The sequence below is a fragment of the Natator depressus genome, chromosome 2 (assembly GCF_965152275.1).
Source record: "Natator depressus isolate rNatDep1 chromosome 2, rNatDep2.hap1, whole genome shotgun sequence".
Classification (NCBI taxonomy): domain Eukaryota; kingdom Metazoa; phylum Chordata; order Testudines; family Cheloniidae; genus Natator; species Natator depressus.
The window spans coordinates 262,211,565-262,238,479 of record NC_134235.1 but is presented as its reverse complement, the minus strand read 5'-3'; the positions used below and the strand labels follow the sequence as shown (position 1 = coordinate 262,238,479).

At 50.0% G+C, this 26,915-nt stretch overlaps 2 protein-coding genes across 2 annotated transcripts in view; one reads left to right on the top strand and one right to left on the bottom strand.

Annotated features, from left to right (window-relative positions):
* LOC141983432 (GTPase IMAP family member 7-like) overlaps positions 1–20,955 on the bottom strand; it is a 31,215-nt gene extending 10,260 nt beyond the window's left edge. Inside the window, exons 1-2 of the mRNA XM_074946565.1 lie at positions 20,733–20,955; positions 9,217–9,316 (exon numbers count right to left, since the gene is read on the bottom strand). Of these exons, the coding sequence (XP_074802666.1) occupies positions 9,217–9,262 (46 nt within the window). The 5' untranslated portion in view covers positions 9,263–9,316; positions 20,733–20,955. The remainder of the gene's footprint in view (positions 1–9,216; positions 9,317–20,732) is intronic.
* A 188-nt stretch (positions 20,956–21,143) lies between these two features.
* Positions 21,144–26,915, top strand: part of LOC141981837 (GTPase IMAP family member 8-like) — a 41,242-nt gene continuing 35,470 nt past the window's right edge. The window contains exon 1 of the mRNA XM_074943476.1: positions 21,144–21,223. The gene's annotated coding sequence lies outside the window, so the exon portion shown is untranslated. The remainder of the gene's footprint in view (positions 21,224–26,915) is intronic.

Genomic DNA, 26,915 nt, shown 5'->3' with positions numbered 1-26,915 from the left:
CCTCCACGATGGTTCGTAGCTTCCCTGGGTGATTTTTTTCTGTCGGCTATCTTCTCTTCCAGCTTTGTAATGAGGCTTTCAGCAAGCCAAGAATGTTGCAGAGATAAGAAGAATCTTCCTAGCTCGGTACGGGTTTAGAAATAACAGCAAAACGGCTGGGTCTGGGGGTTTCCACTCCCCTCCTCCAGGTAGCGGGTCGGCAGTCCTCCCCCCCTCCTCCGGGGGTTTCAGCTGGAGCAAATAGCAGTGTCCGAGAACAGGCGTGGGGGGGGGGGCTGGCAGCAAGCTGGCAGCCGACCAGCACTCGAACGGCAGCAAAAAAAACAGCAAAAAAAAAGCGTCTGGCCCGGTCGGGGGGGGAACTAAAGCAGGGTCAAAAGTAAGAAAAATCCAGGCCAGGGGGCTTTAGGAGAGAATAGAAAGCAGATAGCGTAGCAGCAAGCGAAGGAGGTCCCTTTTCCCTGGGTAAGAGAGCAGGGAAGGTTCCAGAACAATTAGGAACTTTATGGAAACAATTAAGGTGGACAGGCTGATTAGAAAACCTGCAGCCAATCAAGAAGCTGCTAGAATCAATTAAGGCAGGCTAATCGGGGCACCTGGCTTTTAAAAGGAGCTCACTTCAGTTTGTGGTGTGCGTGTGAGGAGCTGAGAGTGAGAGCGCGGATTGCTGGAGGACTGAGGAGTACAAGCGTCATCAGACACCAGGAGGAAGGTCCTGTGGTGAGGATACAGAAGGGGCTGGGAGGAGGCCATGGGGAAGTAGCCCAGGGAGTTGTAGCTGTCGCACAGCTGTTCCAGGAGGCATTCCAGACAGCTGCATTCCACAGGGCCCTGGACTGGAACCCGGAGTAGAGGGCGGGCCCGGGTTCCCCCCAAACCTCCCAACTCCTGGTCAGACACAGGAGGAGTTGACCTGGACGGTCAAGCTGAGGGCTGCCGTGAATCTCTGAGGTGAGCAAATCCGCCAATAAGTGCAAGACCAACCAAGGTAGAGCAGGAACTTTGTCACAACTGGTGTCAGGGTGGGATTTGGTGTGCACAGTGCAGTGGAGGAAGGAGGGTGATTTAAAAAAAAAAAAAAAAAAAAAAAAAAAAAAACCCCAACAAACAAAAAGGAGAAGAGGGGTTCCCCCCACCCCCCACAATGGAGGAGGTAGTGCGGGCACTGATACAAGCCACGGCTGCCCAGCAGGAGGCTACCCGTGTCCAGGCAGCCGCCCAACAGGAGGCAGTGTGGCTGCAGCAGGAGACTAATCGCCTGCTGATGGACCAGGCTGCTCAAGACCGGGCTATGTTGCGGGAACTGGTAAACCAGGTAAAGGCCCTTACAGAGCTGAACCGCGGCCATGATGGGACGCAGATCATGCGGGCCAGCAATTGGCTGCAGAAAATGACGCGGGAGGATGATGTGGAGGCATACCTCCTGGCCTTTGAGAGGACAGCCCTGCGGGAGGCTTGGCCCCGAGAACAGTGGTCTGGCATCCTCACCCCATTCCTCTGTGGGGAGGCCCAGAAGGCCTACTATGATTTGCCTGAAGAGGCTGCGGCAGACTACCCCCAGCTGAAAGCAGAGATCCTGGCCAGATCTGGGGTAACGACCGCAGTGCGGGCCCAGCGATATCATGAGTGGAGATACCAGGAAAACAAAACCCCGCGGTCCCAATTATATGACCTCATCCATCTGGCACGAAAGTGGTTACGAACTGAGTCCCGGAGTCCGGAGGAGATACTAGAGGTTCTGGTCATCGACAGGTACATGAGAGGACTGCCACCAGACCTTTGCGCCTGGGTAAGCCAGAACGAACCCTCCCCCTACGACGAGGTTGTCGTGCTGGTACAAAGGCGAAGGACGGCGAGGGAGCTGACCCGACCAGTTAAGGAAGAAGCATCCCAGGTTACACTAGCAGCACCAAGCCCTAGAGCTCGGGTGACTGGGCCACCAGGAGAGCCCAGGTGGAAAAAGAGGGGGGCTGAAGGCCACCAGAAGCCACAAAGAGTCGGAGCACTGAGGGGAAAGAGGATCGTGATGTTAAACTGCCCAAACCAAGAGACCGGGGAACACCTAGGGCTCCATACAGATGTTACGCCTGCGGGAAGTGGGGACACATAGCTGCACAGTGTCGCAATGCCGAGGAGCCTATGCAGTGTAACCTGGGGAACTGGGCAGACCCATGCCCCCTAATCCACCTTATGGGGGTCTCACTAACCCCACATATGCTCATAGTGAGGGACTTCCCAGGGTTTGGAGACTTACTCCTGGTAGGGGAATTAGAGAAAGGGGGAAACCCTGAAGTTAGTGAGGCATCCACAGTAGACTGTCAACCCCCAATCTTCTCTGAAATATCCCCAGATTTGTTCTCCACTCCCAGACAGGGTAGGAAGTCGAAAAGGGAAAGGAGGGCAGCTAAGGCCTTGGGAACCCGAATACTGGCCCAAAGCCAGAGGGTCGCTCTCATAGGTAGGCGGGTGAAAAGCCGAGCATCTGAAAAGGAGGCCACCCAGGAGGGAGAAGCACCCGAATCTGACCCACACCCTAACGCCTCTGAACCAGTAAAGGCAACAGAGACTGGCCCCCTAGATCTTGGGCAGATTAGGCCCAGGAGAGGAAATTTTGGATGGGACCAGGCTGAAGACCCAAAGTACGACAACATTAGAAAGGAGGTGACCGAAATAGATGGAGTCCCCGTGGAAGGGAAAACCCAGGGACCAGGACCCTACTTCATAATGAAGAAGAATCTCTTATACCGAGTTGCACCAGTACAGGGGCAGAAGGTACAGCAGATCCTAGTACCTCAAAAACACCAGAATGCTGTATTAAGTCTGGCCCATAGTCATCATTCTGGGGGGCATTTGGGGGTAGAGAAGACCCTGGCATGGGTCCTGTGATGATTCTTTTGGCCCGGAGTACATGAAGAAGTGCGGAGGTACTGTGCGTCCTGCCCGGAGTGTCAGCTGCACAGTCCCCATCCCCACTTGAGGGCACCTTTAGTACCCCTTCCCATCATAGAGGTCCCCTTCGAGCGAATAGCCATGGATCTAGTGGGATCCCTGGAGAAGACAGCCCGGGGCCACCAATATATACTTGTCGTTCTGGATTATGCTACTCGCTACCCAGAAGCCATCCCCCTGCGGAACACGGCCTCTAAAACAATAGCTAAAGAGTTGGTGGGGATCTTTGCCCAAGTGGGGCTACCAAAGGAGATATTAACAGACCAAGGTACCCCATTTATGTCAAAGCTAATGAGGGACCTCTGTACGCTGATCCATATACATAGACTGAAGTTCTCAGGGTATCATCCACAGACCGATGGGCTGGTAGAAAGGTTTAACTGAACCCTCAAGGCAATGATAAGGAAAGTGGTAAGTCAGGACGGGAACGATTGGGACACCCTACTACCCTACCTTATGTTGTTTGCAATCCGGGAGGTACCTCAGGCCGCAACTGGGTTTTCCCCCTTTGAGTTATTATACGGACGCCACCCCTGTGGCATACCAGATATTGAAAAAGAAATCTGGGAAGAGGAACCCAATGAGGGGAGAAATATAATTGACCATGTGTTGCAGATGCGAGAACGGATAGCCTGGGTCACCCCTATTGTATGGGAACATTTGGAAAAGGCGCAGGAGGCCCAGCGAACCCATTACAATCGCCAGGCAAAAGTCCGACAGTTCCAACCAGGGGATCAGGTAATGGTGTTGGTATCCACGGCAGAAAGCAAGCTTTTGGCCTAATGGCAGGGGCCCTATGAGGTGGTTGAACCCGTGGGGGAAGTAACCTACAAGGTGTGGCAGCCAGGACGCCGGAAACAAGAACAAATTTATCACATTAACCTCTTAAAGCCTTGGCACCAACGAGAGGCGTGTGTAGTGGCCCAAGAGACCCCGATCCAGGGAAATAACATGTAGGAGCAGATCAGGATATCCACTGATCTGACACCAAACCAGAAGAAGGAGGTAACTGAGATGATCAACCGATACCAGGACGTGTTTTCAACCAAACCAGGTCGGACCACCAAAACATATCACCACATTATCACAGACCCTGGGGCAAAGGTAACTTTAAGGCCCTATCGGGTCCCAGCAGCAAAAAGAGAGGCAATCAAGGCAGAGGTAAAAAGGATGTTGGAGCTGGGAGTCATCGAAGAGTCCCACAGTCAGTGGTCAAGCCCGATTGTGTTGGTGCCCAAACCTGATGGCACCACTAGGTTTTGTAATGACTTTCGCCGGCTGAATGAGATATCCAAATTTGATGCATACCCCATATCGATGAGTTAGTTGACCGCCTGGGCAATGCCTGATTTTTGACACCCTTGATTTAAAGAAGGGATACTGGCAGATTCCCCTTGCCAAAGATGCGAAAGAAAAGACGGCGTTCTCTACACCAGAGGGTCTGTTTCAATACACTGTTCTTCCTTTTGGGCTGCATGGGGCACCTGCCACCTTCCAGCGTCTTATGGACAAGCTCCTACAACCCCATACCAGCATACCTGGATGATGTGATTATTCACACCCCCAACTGGGAAATCCACTTGGAAAAGGTGGAAGCGGTTCTGGACACGCTAAGACAGGCTGGCCTCACAGCCAACCCAGCCAAGTGTGCTATAGAGCTAGCCAAGGCTAAATACCTTGGCTACATTGTAGGAAGGGGCATGGTTAAGCCCCAACTGAACAAACTGGAGGCTATCCAAAATTGGCCCCGGCCGAATCGGAAAAAGCAAGTCCGGGCATTCCTGGGTGTGGATGGGTACTACCGACTATTTATTTCCCATTTCCTGTCCCTACAACCTTTCCAATTCACCACACAACACCGGGCTGGAAGCCACCATGGCAATGTAGATGGCTTGTTATGGGTTCACTGCCTGTGTTCCCAAGTTGCCCAACCTGTGGTGTTGAGCAGAGGGGGGGGATATGTGACAGGGTCGGGCCAGATGGCTACAGGAGAGTAATAGAAGGCAGATATATTAGCCCCAGGTTAAGTAGGTCCCTTTTCCCTGTGTAAAATAACAGGGAAGGTTCCAGAACAATCAGGAACTTTATGGAAACAATTAAGGCAGACAGGCTTATTAGAACACCTTCAGCCAATCAAGAAGCTGCTAGAATCAATTAAGGCAGGCTAATCAGGGTACCAGGGTTTAAAAAGGAGCTCACTTCAGTTTGTGGTGCGCGTGTGAGGAGCTGGGAGCAAGAGGCACTAGGAGCTAAGAGTGAGAAGGCATACTGCTGGAGGACTGAGGAGGGGAGGGGGAACAATAATCCCAGCAGCTCCGGGCAGCGCCCCTCCCTCCTGCCCCCTTCCCTGCTGTGAGCAATAGGAATAGAGTGGGGCTTCTGCTCCTCTACCCTCCCCCTGCAGCATCCAGCCTGGGCAGGGCAGAGGAGGTGACAAGCCCCTGGATCTGCCCTCCCTGCCTGGAACAGAAAAGGGAACCCTGCTGCAGCCACCCAGGCCTGGGAGAGGGTGAAGCAGCCCAGGGGGAGCAGAGGTGAGGCTGAGGGTGGCTGAACTGATGGGGTTTGGGGCTGAAATAATTGCTGGGCAGGAGCTGGGCAGCTGTGGGTGAGAGCTCCTGCAGCAGGGGCCGCACTCACCTCACCCAATATGTGTGGGGGAGTGGGCAGCACTAAGTGTCACCCCCCACATGCCTGGGCTGGGCAGGGGGAGTTCACCAGCGAAACACCCCAATGGCCGACAACAGGCACAAACATTTCTGTGGTGCCCCAGGGTGAGAGACAGAGAGGCCGACCCCCATTGCGTAGCACAGGAATGGCTGAAGTGGAATTGCTACATCTGCGTGTGAGTCCTGGGGAAATGAGCCCAGCATAGGGATGTCTGGCACTGTTTGTCTTCGGCTTTGTACATCTGAAGGTGCTGGGCTGATCTGCACCAAATGGAGCTTGTCTAAGTGGATTTTACTTCAGTTAGTGTTTGACCCCCTCTTTAAACTCGGGGAAACAGTGTTTTAAAAAATTAATATACCGTCCTGTGTGGTGTCTGACAGGGAGTGAATTGGAGCATCCCTCAAAGGGAGCCGAGCTAGGACAATGTGGGGTCAGAGCCGTCCCGTCCACAGGGGGGGCCCCACGCTGCTGCCAGCCCGGCTTGGCCCCACTCCTCTGCCCCACCCCTGCTTCAGGGGGACGCGGCGGGGCCAGCAGCAGCACTACCAACCTAGCCTGGCCCTGCTCTGACCTGCCGGCTCCCAGCATTGCTCGGGGGAGGAGAGGGGGATGGGAGTTTGGGGGAAGGGGTGGTATAGGGGTGGGGCTTGGGGTGGAGTGGGAGGGTTGTCCTAGGCCCTACACTCCCCTAGGCACACCCCTGTGTGGGGTGCCATGTGGGGGACATGCCCTTAGCGTTGTGCTAACACATTTGCTGGCAATGAATTGCCCTTGTATTGTGAGGAACTGGTGGTGCTGGGGGGCCATGACTGAGGGGTTCCTGTGGGGAGCATGAGAGGGCTCCCTGGGCATACTTCACTGCCACTCAGCACCCAGCCCTCAGTATGGCCAGAGGGGCCACCAGAAGAAGGGAAGGTGATGGGACAAAGGGAGCATGTCTAGCATCCAGAGGGGAGCTCCAGAGCCCCATTGCATTTTGGGGGTTAACACAGAAGTGGAGAGGCCCTGCTCACCCATCTGCAGCACAAGAGAATCACAGAGGTGTGAACTGGCCCATCCATCTCAGCAGCTTTTCTCCTCCTTCCTCTCCCAATCCAGGTTCTGTGTGCCAGGGGTGAGCCCCAAGCGTATCCCATTATCTTCAGTGTCCCACATCGGTCTCAGAACAATGTGTGTGAGCCATGTACTGAGCGCACCTGTTCCCAGGCCAGACCCGATCCAGTGCACCTGGTGCTGCCTGGCAGGAGGTCAGCCCGCCTTCCAGGCACAGGAGGGATTTATCCAGGCTGGAACTCTTGCACTGGCCTCATTTTATACCCCAGCCCTGTTGTGCCAGACCAGTTTCAGCACAGTCTGCCTGTGCATGTGGATTTTAGAGCACTTTGAAATATCAGCTGGTGATGCTGGCGTACCAGGTACCAGTCAGCCCATGCCAAGATCCCCATGTCTCAACTGAATGTTGACAACACAGAGCTGGAATCCGTTTAGCTCACCTGTGTGTGAGTATTGCTAAAACAGGTACCAGAATTATTAGAACGGGTTTAGCGTTCAGGCGTTATTGAATGCTCATGAGTGGCTGCCTGCACTAATCTCTCTTAGAACATCTGTATCCCAGCCCATTGAGAGTTTGTGCTGTGAGCCTCTGACTGTGTAAATACCAGACAGAAGAGAGCCATTAACTAGTGTGAACCGCGGGTCTCCAACAAAAGGTGTCACATCCTGCCCGAGAGGGAAGGTCCATCGACCCCAGATGGACGTTGGCGGAATATTAAAGAGGACAAAAGACTTTGTTGTTTGTTTCCCCACCCCCACCCATGAAGATGGGTCGTGCAAGTGAATTGTTAGATCTGGACGCCCCCGGGTGCCGGTGCCTCCACTCTGTACCCTTTTCCTGCCCTCCCCTCGCCCCCTGGCTCCAGTCAGCTGTGTTTGTGTGTGTGTATATATTTACCTGCTTTAAAACTTCCTGTCAGGGTGGTTAAGCACTGGAATAAATTGCCTTGGGAGGTTGTGAAATCTCCATCATTGGAGATATTTAAGAGCAGTTTAGACAAACACCTGTCAGGGATGTGATAGATGGTGCTTGGTCCTGTCATGAGTGCAGGGGACTGGACTTGATGGCCTCTTGAGGTCCCTTCCAGTCCTATGATTGACCAAGAAACATGTGCGCTCCGGGGACTGCGTCAGAATTTGGATTGTGTGCAGTTCTGATCTCCCATGTGTAAGAAAGATTAATTCAAACTGGCACAGGGACAGAGAAGGGCTACTAGGATGATCAGAGGAATGGAAAGCCTACCTTATGAGAGGAGACTCAAGGGTCTTGGCTTGTTTAGCCTAACCAAAAGAAGGCTGAGGGGAGATATGATTGCTCACTATAAACACATCAGAAGGATAAACACCAAGGAGGGAGAGGAGCTATTTAAGTTATGACCCAACACTGATACAAGAACAAATAGATATAAACTGGTCATCAACAGGTTTAGGGTTGAAATTAGTTGAAGGTTTCTAATCTTTGGAGGAGCGAAGTTCTGGAACAGCTTTCCAAGGGGAGCAGTGGTGGCAAAAAACCTAACTGGCTTCAAGACTGAGCTTGATAAGTTTATGGAGGGGATGATGAAACTACCAACAATGGCATGTAGCTGATCTGTGACTGCTAGTAGCAAATATCTCCAACAGCCAGTGATCAGACACTAAATGGGGAAGGTTCCGAGTTACTACAGAGAATTCTTTGCCAGGTGCCTGGCTGCTGGGTCTTGTCAAAATGCTCATGGTCCAACTGATCGCCCTATTTGGGACCAGGAAGGAATTTTCTCCTGGTCAAATTGGCGAGGGTGGGGGTTGCCTTCCTTTGCAGCACTGGGCACAAGTCACTGGCAGGTTTAAAGTCGTGTAAATGGTGGATTCTCTGTAACTTGAAGTCTCATGATTTGAGGACTTCAGTAGCTCAGCCAGAGATTATGGGTCTATTGCAGGAGTGGGTGGGTGAGGTTCTGTGACCTGCAATGTGCAGGAGGTCAGACTAGATGATCACAATGGTCCTTTCTGACCTTAAAGTCTGTAAGTCTATAGTGGGGAACACAGGGTTAGCTTAGTGTTCTACAAGTCATTTCATGGAGAGGAGGCCACTGTGGAATTCTATTCCCCTCCCTCATGAGCCTGCCTGGGATGGAATTACTGAGTCAAGACTCTTCTCCTCTCTCCTTTGAGAGGACAGGCTGGGAAGGTTCATCATGCAGAGATTTAACTGCCACTGGCTCTCCAGGGAGAGTGGGAATCCTGAGCACGCTCCATCTGCCCCCTGCTCTGTCCAAGGCTAGACCAGGCAGAGTGAGATGGACTCTGAACATCTGGTCATTGGTGATTCTCTGGTGGGAGAGCTGCAGGGCCCATGGGGCCCTTCCAGATATGAACATAATGCCCAAACCAAACGCTGAAGTCAATGGAAAGGCTCCCCTTGATTGAGGTCAGTGGGTATTGGGTCAGGCCTATATTGAGCCAATGAACAACTGCCTGGCAGCACAACCTGGGCCCATGATGTAATGACTTGGTCACACAATTGTCACAACTTTCTCCAAATACAACTGGTAAAAATCTTACCTTTATGTGATCCAGATGCAGCAGGGGGAGTTGCCTGGTTAGACATTTTCTCTGCTCAGGAGTCTATCCCCACGTCAGTGCTCAGTATCTCACGGAATTTCTGAATTAAAAAAAGAGAGCGGAAAGTAGTCGTCACTTGGGCCTGGCTCCACAAAGGGACTGAGGCATTGTGATGGTGAGCGCTGCAGCACCTAACTTGCAGGCACCTAGAAAATCACTGGGATCCACAGAGCCTGAGCTGTCTGCCCAGGCTCCCTACACACTGAATGGGGAGAGACAGGCACCTCAGAATGGGATCCAGAAAATCCAACATGCTAGGTGGGGAGTCCCCTAAGGCAGCCAATGGGAAATGCAAAAAGGGGGTGTCACAGAGTGTGGGGGAGTCCAGGCCCTGCACCCCTCTTCCTGGGATTCACTGAGACTCTCAGCCAGCCAGTAAAACAGAAGGTTTATTGGACAACAGGAACACAGTCCAAAACAGAGCTTGTGGGTACACCCAGGACCCCTCAGTCAAGTCCTTCTGGGGGAACAGGGAGCTTAGACCCCAGCCCTGGGGTTCCCTGTGTTCCTCCACCCAGCCCCAAACTGAAACTAAACCCACCCAGCAGGTTCCCTGCTGCAGCCTCCGTCCACATTCCTGGGCAGAGGTGTTACCTCCCCCTCCCGGCTCAGGTAACAGGCTCTCAGGTCTCCCGTCCCCAGGGCACATTCCCAGGTCAACACTCCCCCCTCCCTGCTGCGTCACATCGTCACAGGGGGGGTGGGGTGTGTCCTAAGCCATACACCACTCTGGGATTTAGGCACCTAAGTCTGGGCTGCAGGCAGGTGGCTGTCTCTGTTTGGGATGCACAGCCGGGAACTCTGTCCTGGGGTCCTGTGCCTCAGCTCTTTCCCACCCAATACAGCTGAAGGGGTGTGGAGGCAGTGAGTGCCTTAACCCTGGACTATTGGGTCTGCTGATGTGGGTCTCTCAGTCTTGCTTGTTGAAGCCTTTGTATAAATAATTAATTATGAATTGGGCCAGACAGCAACTAAGAATGACTCAATAGTCCAGTGGTTTGGAGACTCATGGGAGACCCCAGTTCAAATCTCTTCTCATCCAGCAAAGGGGGTGACTTAAGCCTGGGTCTCCCACATCCTGGGTGAGTTCCCTAACCACTAGGTTAAAAATTATAACAGAGTCCTTCTCTTTCCTGTCCTCCCATCCCCCACCCATTTTGTCTGGAGGTAGGTGTTCTCTAAGTAGATGATTTGTGATGTCACATAGACTTGATACCTTTTCAAACACAAGCATGAATTAATGAGTTATGGATCATAAATTAACACATAGTTATTAACACAGGGTGAAGGCAACATACGAGTTTATTGTGAATTAAGATGAGGGTCACAGAATACTTGTGTTACACCCACTGGTCAATTTCCGGATAAATCTGAAGTAGCTTTGAATCACTTGTGACAAAGTTCTTCCTCTGCCTTCATGGTTCCTGCACTTATTGGTGGATTTGCTCGCCTCAGAGATTCACGGCAGCCCTCAGTTTGGCCACTTTTGCCAGTGGCTCAAACCTGCCCTTCACTCAGCTAACCTCATCACTGGCCAGCATGGGGAAAAGGAGGAGAACAATCCCCGCAATCTCTGCTGACCCACCTAGTGGGTCTGGGGACAGGCCAGGGACCTTCCCTTCTGGTGGAACACACAGTCCAGGTCAACTCCTCTTATATCAAATAGGGATTTGGTGGGATGGGGGGGAACCCGGGCCCACCCTCTACTCTGGGTTCCAGCCCAGGGCCCTGTGGATTGCAACTGTCTACAGTCTCTTTTGTAACAGCTGCATAACAGCCACAACTCCCTGGACTACTTCCCCATGGTCTCCTCCCAACACCTTCTTTGTCCTCACCACAGGACCTTCCACCTGATGACACTTGTACTCCTCAGTCCTCCAGCAGCATGGCTTCTCACTCCCTGCTCCTTGCACGCCTCTTGCTCCCAGCTCCTCGGACGCACCTCGCTAACTGAAGTGAAGTCCTTTTTAAAACCAGGTGCCCAGATTAGCCTGCCTGTCCTAATTGATTCTAGTAGCTTCTTAATTGGCTCCAGGTGTCCTAATTAGCTTACCTGCCTTAATTGGTTCCAGCAATTTCCTGATTGTTCTGGAACAGCCCATTATCTTACTCAGGGAAAAGGGACCTGCTTAATCTGGGGCTAATATATGTTCCTTCTATCACTCTCATGTAGCCATCTGGCCTGACCCTGTCACACACTACATGTGTGCTCAGGTCAACGTGTGATATCTAGGTGTGTGTTTTGAGAATGGAAAGATTGGCTACTGTGACAGACTATACCCGTGTTCACACCCTACACACTACTGTAATTATTTTTGTCTAGAGTATGTCTTGTAAAATATTATTTCAAAACTCATAATTTGCTGGTCAGTATCATCCTGATAAAATGTGTGACATCATTTTATGTAAAGTTATAAGATTTCCCTGTATGATGTTATTAACACATGTTCCAAAGTCCACAGCCGTCCCAAACAGAGGTGGGCAAACAGGTCTGTCCTAAACAAAGGAATGTGTGCTCTGCTTCATTTGCATTTAAGCATTAAACAGAGTCATTAAGCAGGAAGGGAAACAAAGAAAGCTCAAGCAGGTGAGAAAAAACCAGCAGGGAACATCCTTCCACCTAGACTCTTTGTCTTCTAGTGTCCAGCTGGAAACGTGTTTCAAGAGAGGCACTTGAACTACAAAAAGGAGGGACAGACAACTCTCTCTCTCTGCCCATTGCATGAGCTATGCCTGAAGAGAAAAGTTTGGTCAGTAAGACTGCTCGAAGCATGTGGTGAAACACTTTGCTTGACTCTGATATAATTTGCTAAGTTAGGAGAGCTGGCTATATTTCAAAGAAGCTTTATTGAGGGCACAGGAACAAACCATCCCGATGTGCAGAAAAAATAGCAAATATGGCGGGTGACCAGCTTGGCTCAACAGTGAAACCTTCAGTCAGCTTAAACTCAAAAAGGAACTTTACAAGAAGTGGAAACAGCCAAATGACTAGGGAGGAGTATAAGAATATTGCTCAAGCATGCAGGGTATAATCAGGAAGGCGAAGGCACAATTGGAGTTGCAACTAGCAACGGATGTGAAGGGTAACAAGAAGGGTTTCTACAGGTATGTTATCAACAAGAAGGAGGTCAGAGAAACTGTAGGACCCTTACTGAATGGGGAGGCAACCTAGTGACAGATGATGTGGAAAAAGCTGAAGTACTCAATGCTTTTTTTGCCTTGGTCTTCACAGACAAGGTCAGCTCCCAGATTGCTGCACCAGGCAACGCAGTATGGGGAGGAGGTGAGGAGCCTTCAGTGGTGAAAGAACAGGTTAAGGACTATTTAGAAAAGCTTGACATGCACAAATCCATGGGGCCGGATGCACTGCATCCAAGGGTGCTGAAGGAGTTGGCTGCTGTGATTGCAGAGCCATTGGCCATTATCTTTGAAAACTCACGGCGATCAGGGGAGGCCCCAGATGACTGGAAAAAGGCTAATGTAGTGCCCATCTTTAAAAAAGGAAAGAAAGAAGATCCGGGGAACTACAAGCCAGTCAGTCTCACCTCAGTCCCTGGAAAAATCATGAAGCAGCTCCTTAAGGAATCCATTTTGAAACACTTAGAGGAGAGGAAAGTGATCAGGAACAGTCAGCATGGATTCACCAAGTCATGCCTAACCAATCTGATTGCCTTCTATGATGAGATAACTGGCTCTGTGGATATGAGGAAAGTGGTGGATGTGATGTATTTTAACTTTAGCAAAGCTTTTGATATGGTCTCCCATGGTATTCTTGCCAGCAAGTTAAAAAAGTGTGGATTGGATGAATGGACTATAATGTAGATAGAAAGCTGACTAGATTGTCGGGCTCAACGGGATTGTAGTGATCAACAGCTCAATGTCTAGTTGGCAGCTGCTATCAAGTGGAGTGCCCCAGGGGTCGGTCCTGGGGCCGGTTTTGTTCAACATCTTTATTAATGATCTGGTTGATGGGATGGATTGCACCCTCAGCAAGTTTGCAGATGACACTAACTGGGGGGAGAGGTAGATACGCTGGAGGGTAGGGATAGGGTCCACAGTGACCTAGACAAATTGGAGGATTGGGCCAAAAGAAATCTGATGAGGTTCAACAAGGACAAGTGCAGAGTCCTGCACTTAGGACGGAAGAATCCCATGCACCGCTACAGGCTGGGGACCAACTGGCTAAGCAGCAGTTCTGCAGAAAAGGACCTGGGGATTACAGTGGACGAGAAGCTGGCTATGAGTCAGCAGTGTGCCCTTGTTGCCAAGGCGGCCAATGGTGTATTGGGTTGTATTAGTAGGAGCATTGCCAGCAGATCGAGGGAAGTGATTATTCCCCTCTGTTTGGCACTGGTGAGGCCACATCTGGAGTATTGCATCCAGTTTTGGGGCTTCCACTACAGAAGGGATGTGGACAAGTTGGAGAGAGTCCAGCGGAAGACAACGAAAATGATTAGGGGGCTGGGGTGCATGAGTTATGAGGCTGAGGGAACTGAGCTTATTTAGTCTGCAGAAGAGAAGAGTGAGGGGGGGGGATTTGATAGCAGCCTTCAACTACCTGAAAGGGGGTTCCAAAGAGGATGGAGCTCGGCTGTTCTCAGTGATGGCAGATGACAGAACAAGGAGCAATGGTTTCAAGTTGCAGTGGGGGAGGTCTAGGTTGGATATTAGGAAACACTATTTCACTAGGAGGGTGGTGAAGCACTGGAATGGGTTACTCTCATTCCAGTCTCCAGTCATTCAATCTCCATCCGTAGAGGTTTTTAAGGCCCAGCTTGGAGACTGGAGATTGAATGACTGGAGACTCTCATTCCAGTCTCCAGTCATTCAATCTCCATCCGTAGAGGTTTTTAAGGCCCAGCTTGACAAAGCCCTGGCTGGGATGATTTAGTTGGGTATTGGTCCTGCTTTGAGCAGGGGGTTGGACTAGGTGACCTCCTGAGGTCTCTTCCAACCCTGATCTTCTGTGATTAGTAAATGTTCTCTCTTTATTTCTCTTGTAACCATTTCTGACTTTTATGCCTTGTTACTTGTACTCACTTAAAATCTCTCTCTTTGTAGTTAAGCTTGTTTTACTGTTTTATCTAATCCAGTGTGTTTAAATAAAAGTGTCTACTTCTGATGATAAAATGGCCTCTTGTTACCTTTAAGGAATAATGTACTTAAAATATTTTGTACTGTGCAGGAGAGAGCTGGGCAATACAGCAGGGGTCCAGGACCCCCTCAGGAGCCACGAGCGGGTTTCAGGAGTCCGCCAAGCAAGGCCAGCATTAGACCCGCTGGGGCCCAGGGCAGAACGCTGAAGCCCCACCGCATGGGGCTGAAGCCCAGGCCCCTGAGCCTCACCACCCGGGGTGGAAGCTGAAGCCCGAGCAGTATAGCTTCATGGGGGCCCCTGTGGCGTGGGGCCCCAGGCCATTGCCCTGCTTGCTACGCCCTAACGCTGGCCCTAGCTTTTATATGCAGAAAGCCCGTTGTTGTGGCAAAGGTGGGCCGCGGAGCCTTTATAGCATTGGGGGAGGCCTCAGAAAGAAAAAGGCTGAGAAGCCCTGCAGTACAGGACATATGTTTCTGGGGGGAAATCTAAGACTGGGCATGTGTTGGGGTCCCTGCACAATCACCAAGGCTGGCCAAAGCCAGGGTGTAACCGGAGTGTGGCTCGCAGGCTGCAGTCACACACAGACACTCTGGGTGTGGCGTGCATGCTGGAAGGCTGTTTGTGAGAGGCCCAGGTAGGAGCTGCTTCAGCAAGGCATTGTAAGGCACCCAAGGGGGAAGGGCACGGGTGTCACAGCTGCTCATTAGTCTGGATTGTGCCCTGGTATATCACAGCTATGAATAATCGTTATCAAGCTTAATTACAATCGACATTTCAGTAATTAAGTAACTGTTTAACATCCTAAATGTCTATGTTCAGATTTACTTTGCTGAACTTTCACTAACAGTGCTATATCATTTGACTGGTATATGGGAAAAAGCTTGACTGGCAAATTGATAAGTATTAAATTGTTTATATTGCAATAGTGCCCAAGGAGGACCCCATTCAGGGGTCAGGGCCCTATAACCCAAAGACAGTCCACAGGAACCCAAAGGAAACCAAACCTGGGATCCAAAATTACAACTGACTATTTAATTTTGGGATCTTAACTTCTCCATGTCTCAATATCAGCATCTGTGGGCATATTTTTAATTTAAACGCTAACAGTGTGGTTGGAACTGTAGAAGATGCAGAAGAAAATTTAGTCCGTGTCCCTGGAGCTTCAGTCTAATATTCCGCTCCTCCAATTGACTGCACTCTGACAAACAGCTTTGCTCAGTGGTGCCCACGTTCCTATTTACAACCACTATTTAAATTAGGAATATTTTAACCAAGTCATTTGTGGTGCTGTGCACTAGGGGTGGAATCCACTAAAGGTCTTAAGCATTGCAACGTTTCTGCCTCTGGTTATATGCTTTGCTGGCTCGCTTTACGTGTGCAAATACCTATCTCATGCCCAAGCCCCAGTGCAATCCACAAACCAGGGGAAGATGCCATTCCCCTGCCTCTCCTGCCTGCAGTCCAGGGGGCATGCTCAGGAGAGGGTGACGCCTCCCTTATAACTTCCAGCCAAGTAGTTAGAGCACATACCCAGGATGTAGGAGATCCAGGTTCAATTTTCCCCCTCCAGCAGTGGAGGGAGAAAGGATTTAAACAGGGGTCACTCACCCCTCAGCAGGGTGCTCAAACCACTGGGCTATGGGATAGTCAGAGGTAGGGCTCTCTCAGTCCCTCCTGGTGAAGTTGTTTAACTTTGGATAAATATTTCAATAGTCATTGGGCAAGGGAGAGAGAGAGTGAGACTCATTACTCCAGTGGTTCGGGCACCCACCTGGGAGGGGTGAGATCTAGGGTCCAGCCCCCTCCTCCACTCACACTTTCACGATGTATCCACAGTGGAACAGCTTCAACAGGAGAGGCTGAGGGAGCCCTACCTCAGACTGTCCCACAGCTCAGTGGTTAGAACCAGGGGTGCAGCCCGTAAGGGGGAAAGAAGGAAGGGTGACCACCCCCTTGCAGGTGTATGCGTGATGCCTTTTTGAACCAGGAGGGGCAATGGGTCATTGGTGGTGGGCTGGAGAGTGAGCCCACCCCACTCTCACCCATCAGTGTCGGTTTCTGTCCTTCAGGTCTGGGCCTGGCTCCCCACTCCCAGCACTGCGATAAGGCACACGGGGTTCCATGGTGCTTTGGCCCCATGCACCATGTTCCAATACCACTCACTCATATTTGGCCTGTCTGCCCCTCTGTCAAGATGGAGGGGCCGCCGGGCCAAGGCTGAATGGCACTGTGACCCTGTGCACCGGGATGCAATGCCTAGGGTGGGGAGCAGGGCCCAGTCCCGCAGGGCAGGAGCCACAGCTGCTGGGTAAGTTGAGGCTGGCTCGCTCACCAGCGCATTACCAATGACCCATGATAAAACCTGGCTCACCCTGTTCAAAGCCTTTACCCATCTGGTGGAGGGGGAGACTGAATGTGGGTTTCCCACATCCCAGGCGAGAGCTTGAACCACTGGGCTAAAAGTTAAAGGTAGGCAGTGGCACCATCACCCCTTGCTCGTCCTGTGGACTCAGCCGAATTTTGAACGGACCCCCTCTGAGCACACCTACCTGACTGGATCCTGTATATGACACAGGGGGATAAACATCTGTCTTCCCCCTGTTCGTGACTTGCTCTGGGGCTTAGGTAGGAGACAGGCATCCAGATGCCCTGGGGAAGGCAGCAGTTCGCATTTGCAGAAACATGTGCTGAAGGAACTTCTCCCCTAAAAACTGAGGCACGTAAACATGGCCCCTACAGGGTTTGGTGGGAGTTTTATGGGCTGTAGTGGAGCTGAAACTGGGGCTTGGGTGCCTAAACCTGAGATGTAGGCACCAACCTCTGGGGTTGCCTAAGTACCTTTGTGGATCCCATCCTAAGGGTACGTCTGCGTTGGAATAAAACCCCCGCAGCACAGCCTCTGAGGGCCCAGGTCAACTGGCTCGGGCTCAGGCTTCGGCTGTGGGGTAAAAATTGCACTGTAGATAGTCAGGCTCCGGGACCCTCCCCACTTGTAGGCTCCCAGAGCTTGGGCCCCAGCTCCAGCCTGAATGTCTACACAGCAGTTTTACAGCCCCAGAGCCCAAGCCTGAGCCCAAACCAGCTGACCAACTGTACATGTTTAAATGCTGTGTAGACATATCCTAAGTGACTTGCCCAAGTGCAAACAGCAATCTCTGGCAGTGCTGGAACCAGAACCTGAGTCTCCCACAGCTCAGCTCAGCTTAATTCTAGTTGCTTTCAGCTCTCAATTCTCCAGCTAGGAGCTGGGGAAAGAAAAGGTAGAAGTTTAACTGTGCTGACAACTATGGATGGGATTCATAAAGAACTGCCATTGATCTCAATGGGGGGTAAGGGGCCTACATAGTCAGGGATTCACAAAGGTGTTTATTCAGCTTTTTAAATGTAACAGCTTATCTCACTAGCTCCAGTACAGACTAATTTCTCATTTTGAGGTCTCTCTCCAAGGAAGCAGGCTAGTGACTTGCTTTTATAGAAGAGAACCATTATATCTCCACAGAAACAACGAGTAGTCCGGTGGCACCTTAAAGACTAGATTTATTTGGGCATAAGCTTTCGTGGGTAAAACCCCACTTCTTCAGATGCATGGAGTGGAGATTACAGATACAGGCATAAATATACTGGCACATGAAGAGAAGGGAGTTACCTTACAAGTGGAGAACCAGTGTTGACAAGGCCAATTCAGTCAGGGTGGATGTGGCTCACTCCAAATAGCTGATGAGGAGGTGTCAATACTAAGAGAGCAAGAGGAAAATTGCTTTTGTAGTGAGTCAGCCAACAACAACTCTCCAACACCACAATCTACTGGCCACTATTCTCCAATCCCACTGAGGATTACCAAAGGAAACTACACCATCTGCTCAAGAAACTCCCTGCAATAGCTCGGGAACAAATCCACACAGACACACCCCTAGAGCCCCGACCTGGGGTATTCTATCTGCTACTCAAGATCCATAAACCTGGAAATCCTGGGCGCCCCATCATTTCAGGCATTGGCACCCTGACAGCAGAATTGTCTGGCTATGTAGACTCCCTCCTCAGGCCCTACGCTACCAGCACTCCCAGCTATCTTCGAGACACCACTGACTTCCTGAGGAAACTACAATCCATCGGTGATCTTCCTGATAACACCATCCTGGCCACTATGGATGTAGAAGCTCTTTACACCAATATTCCACATGAGGATGGACTACAAGCCGTCAGGAACAGTATCCCCAATAATGTCATGGCAACCTGGTGACTGAGCTTTGTGACTTTGTCCTCACCCATAACTATTTCAGATTTGGGGACGACAAAGTCAGCGGCACTGCTATGGGTACCCGCATGGCCCTACAGTATGCCAACATTTTTATGGCTGACTTAGAACAACACTTCCTCAGCTCTCTTCCCCAATGCCCCTACTCTACTTGCGCTATATTGATGACATCTTCATCATCTGGACCCATGGAAAAGAAGCCCTTGAGGAATTCCACCATGATTTCAACAATTTCCACCCCAGCATCAACCTCAGCCTGCACCAGTCCACACAAGAGATCCACTTCCTGGACACTACATTGCAAATAAGTGATGGTCACATAAACACCACCCTATACCAGAAACCTACTGACCGCTATTCCTACCTATATGCCTCCAGCTTTCATCCAAGACACATCACACAATCCACTGTCTACAGCCAACTCCTAAAATACAACCGCATTTGCTCCAACCCCTCAGACAGAGACAAACACCTACAAGATATTTATCAAGCATTCTTAAAACTACAATACCCACCTGGGGAAGGGAGGAAACAGATTGACAGAGCCAGACGGGCACCCAGAAGTCACCTACTACAGGACAGACCCATCAAGGAAAATAACAGAACGCCACTGGCCATTACCTACAGCCCGCAGCTAAAACCTCTCCAACTCATCATCAAGGATCTACAACCTATCCTGGAAAATGATCCCTTACTCTCACAGACCTTGAGAGGCAGGCCAGTCCTCACTTACAGACAGCCCGCCAACCTGAAGCAAATACTCACCAGCAACTACAGACCACACCTCAGAAACACTAACCCAGGAACACAATCCCTGCAACAAACCCCGTTGCCAACTCTGTCCGCATATCTAATCTAGTGACACCATCATCGGACCCAACCACACCATCAGGGACTCATTCACCTTCACATCTATGAATGTGATATATGCCATCATGTGCCAGCAATGCCCCTCTGCCATGTACACTGGAGAGTCTCTATGCAAAAGAATAAATGGACACAAATCAGAGATCAGGAATGGTAACATACAAAAGCCAGTAGAACACTTCAATCTCCCTGGACACTCAATATCAGATTTAGAAGTAGCCATCTTTCCACAAAAGAACATTGAAAAGAGACTTCAGACTTTAGTCTCTAAGGTGCCACAAGTACTCCTTTTCTTTAGACTTCAGAGAGAAACTGCAGAGCTACAATTCATTTGCAAACTTACCACCATTCATTTGGGCTTGAAGAGGGACTGGGAGTGGCTGGCTCACTACCAATGCAATTTTCCCTCTCTTGGCATTGACCAGTCCTCATCAATTATTGGGAGTGGGCCACATCCACCCTGACTGAATTGGCCTTGTCAGCACTGGTTCTCCACTTGTAAGGTAACTCCCTTCTCTTCACGTATATTTATGCCTGTATCTGTAATTTTCACTCCATGCATCTGAAGAAGTGAGTTTTTTACCCATGAAAGCTTAAGCCCAAATAAATCTGTTAGTCTTTAAAGTGCCACTGGACTCCTTGTTGTTTTTGTGGATGCAGACTAACATGGCTACCCCTCTGATTATGTCTCCTGCAGTTATTAGACATCTATTTGGCCTAAAGCACGGTTTCAAAGGAAACTAGTAATAGCTTCCTATGTTTTTAGTGTAATTACCTAACAACTGATTTCATGCACTTGATCTCAGGTGACTGCAGTAAACAGAGTTTAGGGTCTTCTGGTTTTTTCTGCTACAAAATTAGAAAAAAAAAGTTAGATTTAGGACATTTCTATTCTGAGCATGCTGTAATTCAGGAACCCATTCTCAGATTTGCTTCAAATTCAGTAGAGATGTTTTGCCTTGGTCCCAGACTTAGCCGACCCATTGTGGATTATGGGGCTGACCCAAGAGTTTACAAGGAAATTGGGTTGACAATCAAAACGCCATTGCAATCGTCTCTGTGAAATGCTCCTGCTACCCCCATGGTCTCATTAGCCACAGACACACACACAGAAATCAGCCTGTGGCATGTTTCTTCTACCTACAACCCAGGAGCGTTGGCAGTGACTAATTTCCACGGACAAAATTCTCTGTCCAAACCCTGGAGCAAAGCTTAAATCCCATTAGCCAGCAATACCTCTGCGCTGTCCCCTCCGTTTGGAGACCAGCGTGTGCTTCCCCGTAGCCTCCGAGCTCCCTCCAGCCTCTGCAGCGTCCCCCGGGCTACTGGGGTGTGGACAGGACAGGTCCATCCTTATAAGGCTGTGTCTGTTTCGTGATGCGGTTCCGTTTTACTCCGAATCAGACAACGCGCTCGCAGGAAGACGGCAGCTGCTGCTGGTCCGGGCACACGTCTCTCACTTCTCAGAGAGAACCGGCTCACCAGTCCCCTCTGCCGGACCCACAGCAGAACCACAGAATGAACCGAACTCGTGCTGTCTTCCTGCGAGCGCTTTGTCTGATTCGGAGTAAAACAGAACCGCATTACGTAACCGAGGCGGCGCTATATGTCTGTGTCCTCGTCCTTTTCAAACCCCAGTAGCCTGGGGGACGCTGCAGAGGCTGGAGGGAGCTTGGAGGCTACGGGGAAGCACACGCTGGTCTCCAAACGGAGGGGACAGCACAGAGGTATTGCTGGCTGATGGGATTTAAACTTTGCTCCAGGGTTTGGACAGAGAATTTTGTCCGTGGAAATTAGTCACTGCCAACGCTCCTGGGTTGTAGGTAGAAGAAACGCAACAGGCTGATTTTCTCTCTCTTTGCTTTGTGTGTGTGTGTACAGGTATGAGCCAGGGATACCAGTTTCTGAGAGAGGAAAGCACGGAGGAGCTGATTATTGGGAGCTTTAGTCGAATTTGGTCAGGGAGATTTTAAAAGCATCTGCTAATTTCCAGGCTAGTCCATTAATTTAGTGTCTTCGGATTCCCAGTGGGGAGATGTCCTAGCACTCCGAGAGCTGTGTTCAAGGTGTTCGGGCTTCCAGTTCTCCGCCTGGTTTAACCTGCAGCTGGTGAAACTCCTCAGTAAGGATCAGAGGAGTTGGGAACCCGGCTCCTTTTCTGATTAATGGGTCCCTCGCAAACCAGTTCTGCCTGCTGCAAATGTAGCTGTTATTTGCAGGGAGGCTCAGAATAGTTTCTACGTGTTTAGTCACAAACTCTTTGTCTTTGGAATATTTGTTAGTCATGTCACAGGGTTTCAGGTGAACGTTCATTTGTGTAAAAATTCATTTAGCGTTTGGGATTCACACAGTGTTTACTGAATAGCTCAGTCCCTTGTGTCCTTGTGAACTAGGCCCCCATGAACGGTAGCAGGTCGGACTTGGTGTTTTCATTCAAAGCCCAGAATTTACCAGGGATCTGGGTATCCGGGAGACCAGCGTCTTAACTGCTGTGACTAGCAGTCGGGTACAGTCTGCTGGGAAGCCTTGCTGGTGGCTAATGAGACCATGGGGGTAGCAGGAGCATTTCACAGAGACGATTGCAATGGCGTTTTGATTGTCAACCCAATTTCCTTGTAAACTCTTGGGTCAGCCCCATAATCCACAATGGGCCAGCTAAATCTGGGACCAAGGCAAAACATCTCTACTGAATTTGAAGTGAGACGACAACAGGTTCCTGAATTACAACATGCTAAATATAGAAGTGCTCCTAGAGGTTGTTTGTTTGTTTGTTTGTTTTTGTTTTTCAGGGGCCGGGGGCTTCATTTTCTGTGCCTCAGTTCTCCAGCTGTTAAATGGGGATAATGGAACTTCCCCAGTGCATGGGAGTAGTAAGGGTAAAAACAAACAAAAAAAATTGTGAGGCATTCAGGCCTAGATCCACAAAGGTACTTAGGTGCCACCATGATCCCTACATAAAACTCCCACTCAGCGACCACCCATCCCTGTAAGCACCTAAACTCACATGATGCCTGAATTTTCACTTAAAGTCATTGGGCCAGACAGTGACTCTGTAGCCCAGTGGTCTGGACATCCCCCAGGAGGTGGGAGACTCCTGGTTTAGTCCCTCTGCTTCAATGAGTCTCTCATTATTGGAACAGCTCCACATCCAAATGTCCATAGCTCAGTGGCTAGAGCACCCTCCCGAGAGGTAGGATTTGAACAGGGGTCTCTTTCTCCCTGTCTGACTGAGAGGGGAATGGAATCTGGGTCTCCCACATCCCAGATCAGTTCTCTAATCACTGAGCTAAAGGCTATGAGGGGAACTTCCTCCTCCTCCTCCCCCCCACCTCAATTTTGTGAGGAGTCAGACAGACACCTAACTCATTCTTGCAAGAAACAGCTTAGACATCTAAGCTAAACTGACTCCAGAGGCAGGGTTCCTGACTGTGGATCCCAAGCAGAGCTGGCACCTCCCTGCAACCCAGACTTGGGTGCTGAATCTGTGAGGGGGTGCGGCTTTGGCACGTCTCATTGACTAGTTTAGGCAGCTCACCACCTACTGTGCTGGCTTTTGGGGATCCCATTCTAAAGGGCTGATCTCTCCCCACCGTTGGACAGGCAGCCTAGGGCCCAGATCCCCAAAGATATTGAGGGTCCTAACGTCCATTTGAATCAATGGAAGTTAGGAGCCTAAAATAACTTTGGGACCTGAGCCAAGGGGCCTGGCTCAGGCTGTGTGGTTCCCATGTGTGGTTCCAGTGACTGTCTAGGTGCCTGAAAGTTCGGAGTTGTGATGCTCAGTGTCTCGATTCATAAGTCCCTTTGTGGATCCGGGCCTCAAATACTTCAGTAATAGGTGCCAGATAAATACCCCAGACAGATGTGACATTTTATGCAACTTATTTAATACACTAATTTGATGATCTAATGAACTAAACTTTATCTTGCAACAAAGTCAGACAGTTTTTTAAGGGCTCGCTCACTGGCCCTGGCGAGTGAGGCCCTCTGTTTATCTACACAGACCAGGCCCTGGCAGCTGCCTCAGCCCTGACCCGGGGAGGGCCGTCCTGTGAGAGCAGTGGTCACACTCCATGGCCCAGGCAGTTCTTGGCCTAGCTGAGTTTGCCAACTAGTGCAAAGCCTGCTGGTGAGTTTGTGATGTGGGAGCTGGGACTGAGACTTGCCAAACACCACCCGTTATCTGGGAACAGCTCTTAGTCGTCTCTGAGCTGGGCTGGATTCAATAATGGTTCATTTAAATGAGGGAAGGGGGTGGACACTGATAACGCTTGCAGCACTGGGGAAGTTCCAGGAGACTGGCAGAAAGCTAATGTTGTGTCAGGGTTTTTAAAAAGGTAAATGGGACAACGTGGGTAATTCTGGGCCTGTCAGTCTGACATCAGTCCTGGGAAAGATCATGGAGTCGTTGATTGCCATAAATTATATTGCCCTCCTTTAATTCTTTATTAATCAAGTGCTGATTGATTAATAAAGAATTAAAGGAGGGCAATATAATTTATGGCAATCAACATGGGTTTATGTAAAATAGATCTTGTCAAACTAACTGAATACCTTTTTAGGATGAGATTACAAGTTTGGATGATAAAGACAATAGTGTTGATGTAATAGATTTCTGTAAGGTGTTGGTACTGGGGGGAGGGAGAGGGGCTTGCAGGGACTATAGCCACCCCAAAATTCACCTTAAGCCCCCCGTCTCCCCTCCCTAATGCAAAGATCAAAGCTGGGCACCTGGAGGGTAGGAGAGTGCACCCCAGAGCCCCTGCCTCAGCTCCCTGTCTGCGCTCCTCTCCCAGCTCTACTTAGCACAAGCTCTGGGCTGCTGTTGCTCTGCTTGCTGGGATCCATTCTGGGGGTGCAGGAGGCCATCCTGGGACTTGCAACTAGGAGCGGTGGTGGTGGTGACTTGTTGGTGCCTTTGCCTTGTGGGGGCACCTTGGTGCTAGCAGTTCTGGCCCCACAAGTTCCCGGCACAGGGTTAAAGCGGTGTCAGGCTGCTCGCTGACACTGACTGATGTGGCAGGAGGCTGCGGGGGATCCGGGGGGACTGAAGGGATGAAGCACCCAGCTCCCCCATCACCCTTCTGAGAGCAGGTGCTCTCTGGGTAACGCATCTCCTGGTGCTGCGAGTATGGCCTCTTTGGCTTGGAGTGGCTCTGCTGGGGGAGGGGGCACTGGGATCAGTGGATGCCTCCCGGGGGGTGGGGTGATATGGGGGGGTGGAGCAGCCTTGGAGCAATCCCTGGAGCAGAAAGTCCAAAGGCCTGGACAGACTGGGACCAGCTAAAAAAAGGAAGGGGGCACCACCATCCTGAAGTCCCCAGCCATGTGCCACTCAGGTGGGAAACCCCCACCAAGGCGGCTTCCCCAGTTTTCTCAAGTCCCTTCTTGTACCATTAGCTGTTTCCCCGTCCCTTTACTTAATTCTTTGTCCAGAAGTTTTAAACTCCCCCTGCCCTCCCCGCCCCCCCGATGATTTCTGCCAATTCTCTCTGAAAGCCAGGCTTTGTCAGGAACAACCAGCTTCTACTTTGTTCAGCAGGCTCAGGAGCTGCAAGTACTTGCTTCCGTTCTTTGTTGGGGAGAAGGTGTTATGTCTCCAATGCTGGGGCAGGGCCGGCCTACAACATTTTGGCACCTGAGGCTGGGAGCTCAAATGACGCCCCCATGCCCCCTCGCTTGGGCCAAAACTTTGAAAGGTCTCAGTTCTGCCTTCTTCCTGTTCTACTCCTCTCATGGTACTGCTCTGCTACCTACCCCAACAAAGGAGAACTAACAACTTAAAATGCCTTGTTCAAAAATTTTAAGTAACACTTAACTTTCAAATGCCTGAACAGCAAAGTAACTTTTCTTGTCTGCATAGTAAACACTGGCATTTTTACCTGTTTGATTAATCAAAGTGGTGCTTTCCGTGCCTTCTTGGTTGCAAAGATTTGAACTGCTTCCTGATGGTCCACAGTCTGGGCCAGCTCATGCTCTATTGAGATGGTTGCAAGGCCAATCAGCCTCTCCTGTGTCATTGTCGAGCGTAGATGTGTTTTTATTAACTTCAGCTTGGAGAAGCTGCATTCTCCACTGGCAACTGTTACAGGAAGTGTTAGAAGTATGCACAGAGCAACAAAAAGCATTTGGAAAGAGGGTGGTCATCTTATCTGTGCACATATATTCCAGAACAGCCTTTGGAGTTGATCCTGCTGAAATGTATCTTGAAAGGGCTTTCAGTTCATCACCTAAATCACTCGCATCAATATCATGCATGTCATCATGTGTCAACGCTGTCTCTAGTGCCCTGCATTGCTGGTGTCGGTCTTCTTCAGATATAGTGAGGAGTTAGGGAATATCATACAACATCCCAAATATACTGCTGTGTTCCTTGAGCTGCATGAAACGTTCTTCAACTGACTGTATTGCACAATCTGGCACCTGGTTAAAGAATTCAACTTTGAATTGTTGTTTGGGGTCTCTTCTGGGATTATCCCATGCCTCGTTATCAAAATGTCTTCTTTGGTGACTCTTGTATTCTTGAAAGGGTGGGAAAATAGCTTCAGTGTGAAGTTCCTCTGCCAACTTCTGTGCACTCTTTAGAACGTTTTGAAATCCCTCATCTGACCAGTAAGGTAGGTATGACTTTGCTTTGTCCAGTTGTTCCATTGCTCCAGATATATCAAAGTCAACACCTTGGAGTCTCTTGCTTACAACTGTTAGGGGGCTTATTCCTTCACCCACTTACTTCCCTGGTCCTTCTCGCATGAACAGAGAGCAACAATACCCGAAGTCCAAAGGTGCAAACAATTCAATGATTATTGGGGTGAACTTCCAGCAAGCATGATTCCAGTTTCCTTCCTTAGTGTCCCCCTTCCCAGCTCTGACACCACAGAGCCTTACACCTGTGTCCCTGTTCCCATTCCTGCCCTTAGCCAAACATGATTCCAATTTCCTTACCCCCATTCCCTGTTCCCATTTCCCCTCCCCACACCCACTCACCCACCCACTTCCTGATTGACTACAGACTATATAGTAAAACTTGAGTTCTGCTTAGCTATACCTTAACCAATAGTTTTCCTGAAATTTAACTAACCAATCCTAACATATTGTAACATGATTATGTAACCAATTATATCCCACCACCATAATTAGTTTACACCCAGCAAAATTAATTATGCAGGAGACAGAAACAATCCCAGAACCAGACAGAGATTGTACAGACAAACAATGGGGAAATGGGGACTACAGTGATAGAACAAACACAGAAGTGAGGATTTCACATCCCAGCTATTGATAAGTGAGTTCTTGCCAGACAGGATGCTATCAAACTAAGTTTCCTTTTACATCTTCTAGGCACTTCCCTTTCTCTGGAGGCGATAGGCACTATCAGGACAGGATTGTATCCTAACAGCCCAATAGCACCTTCTTTCAATG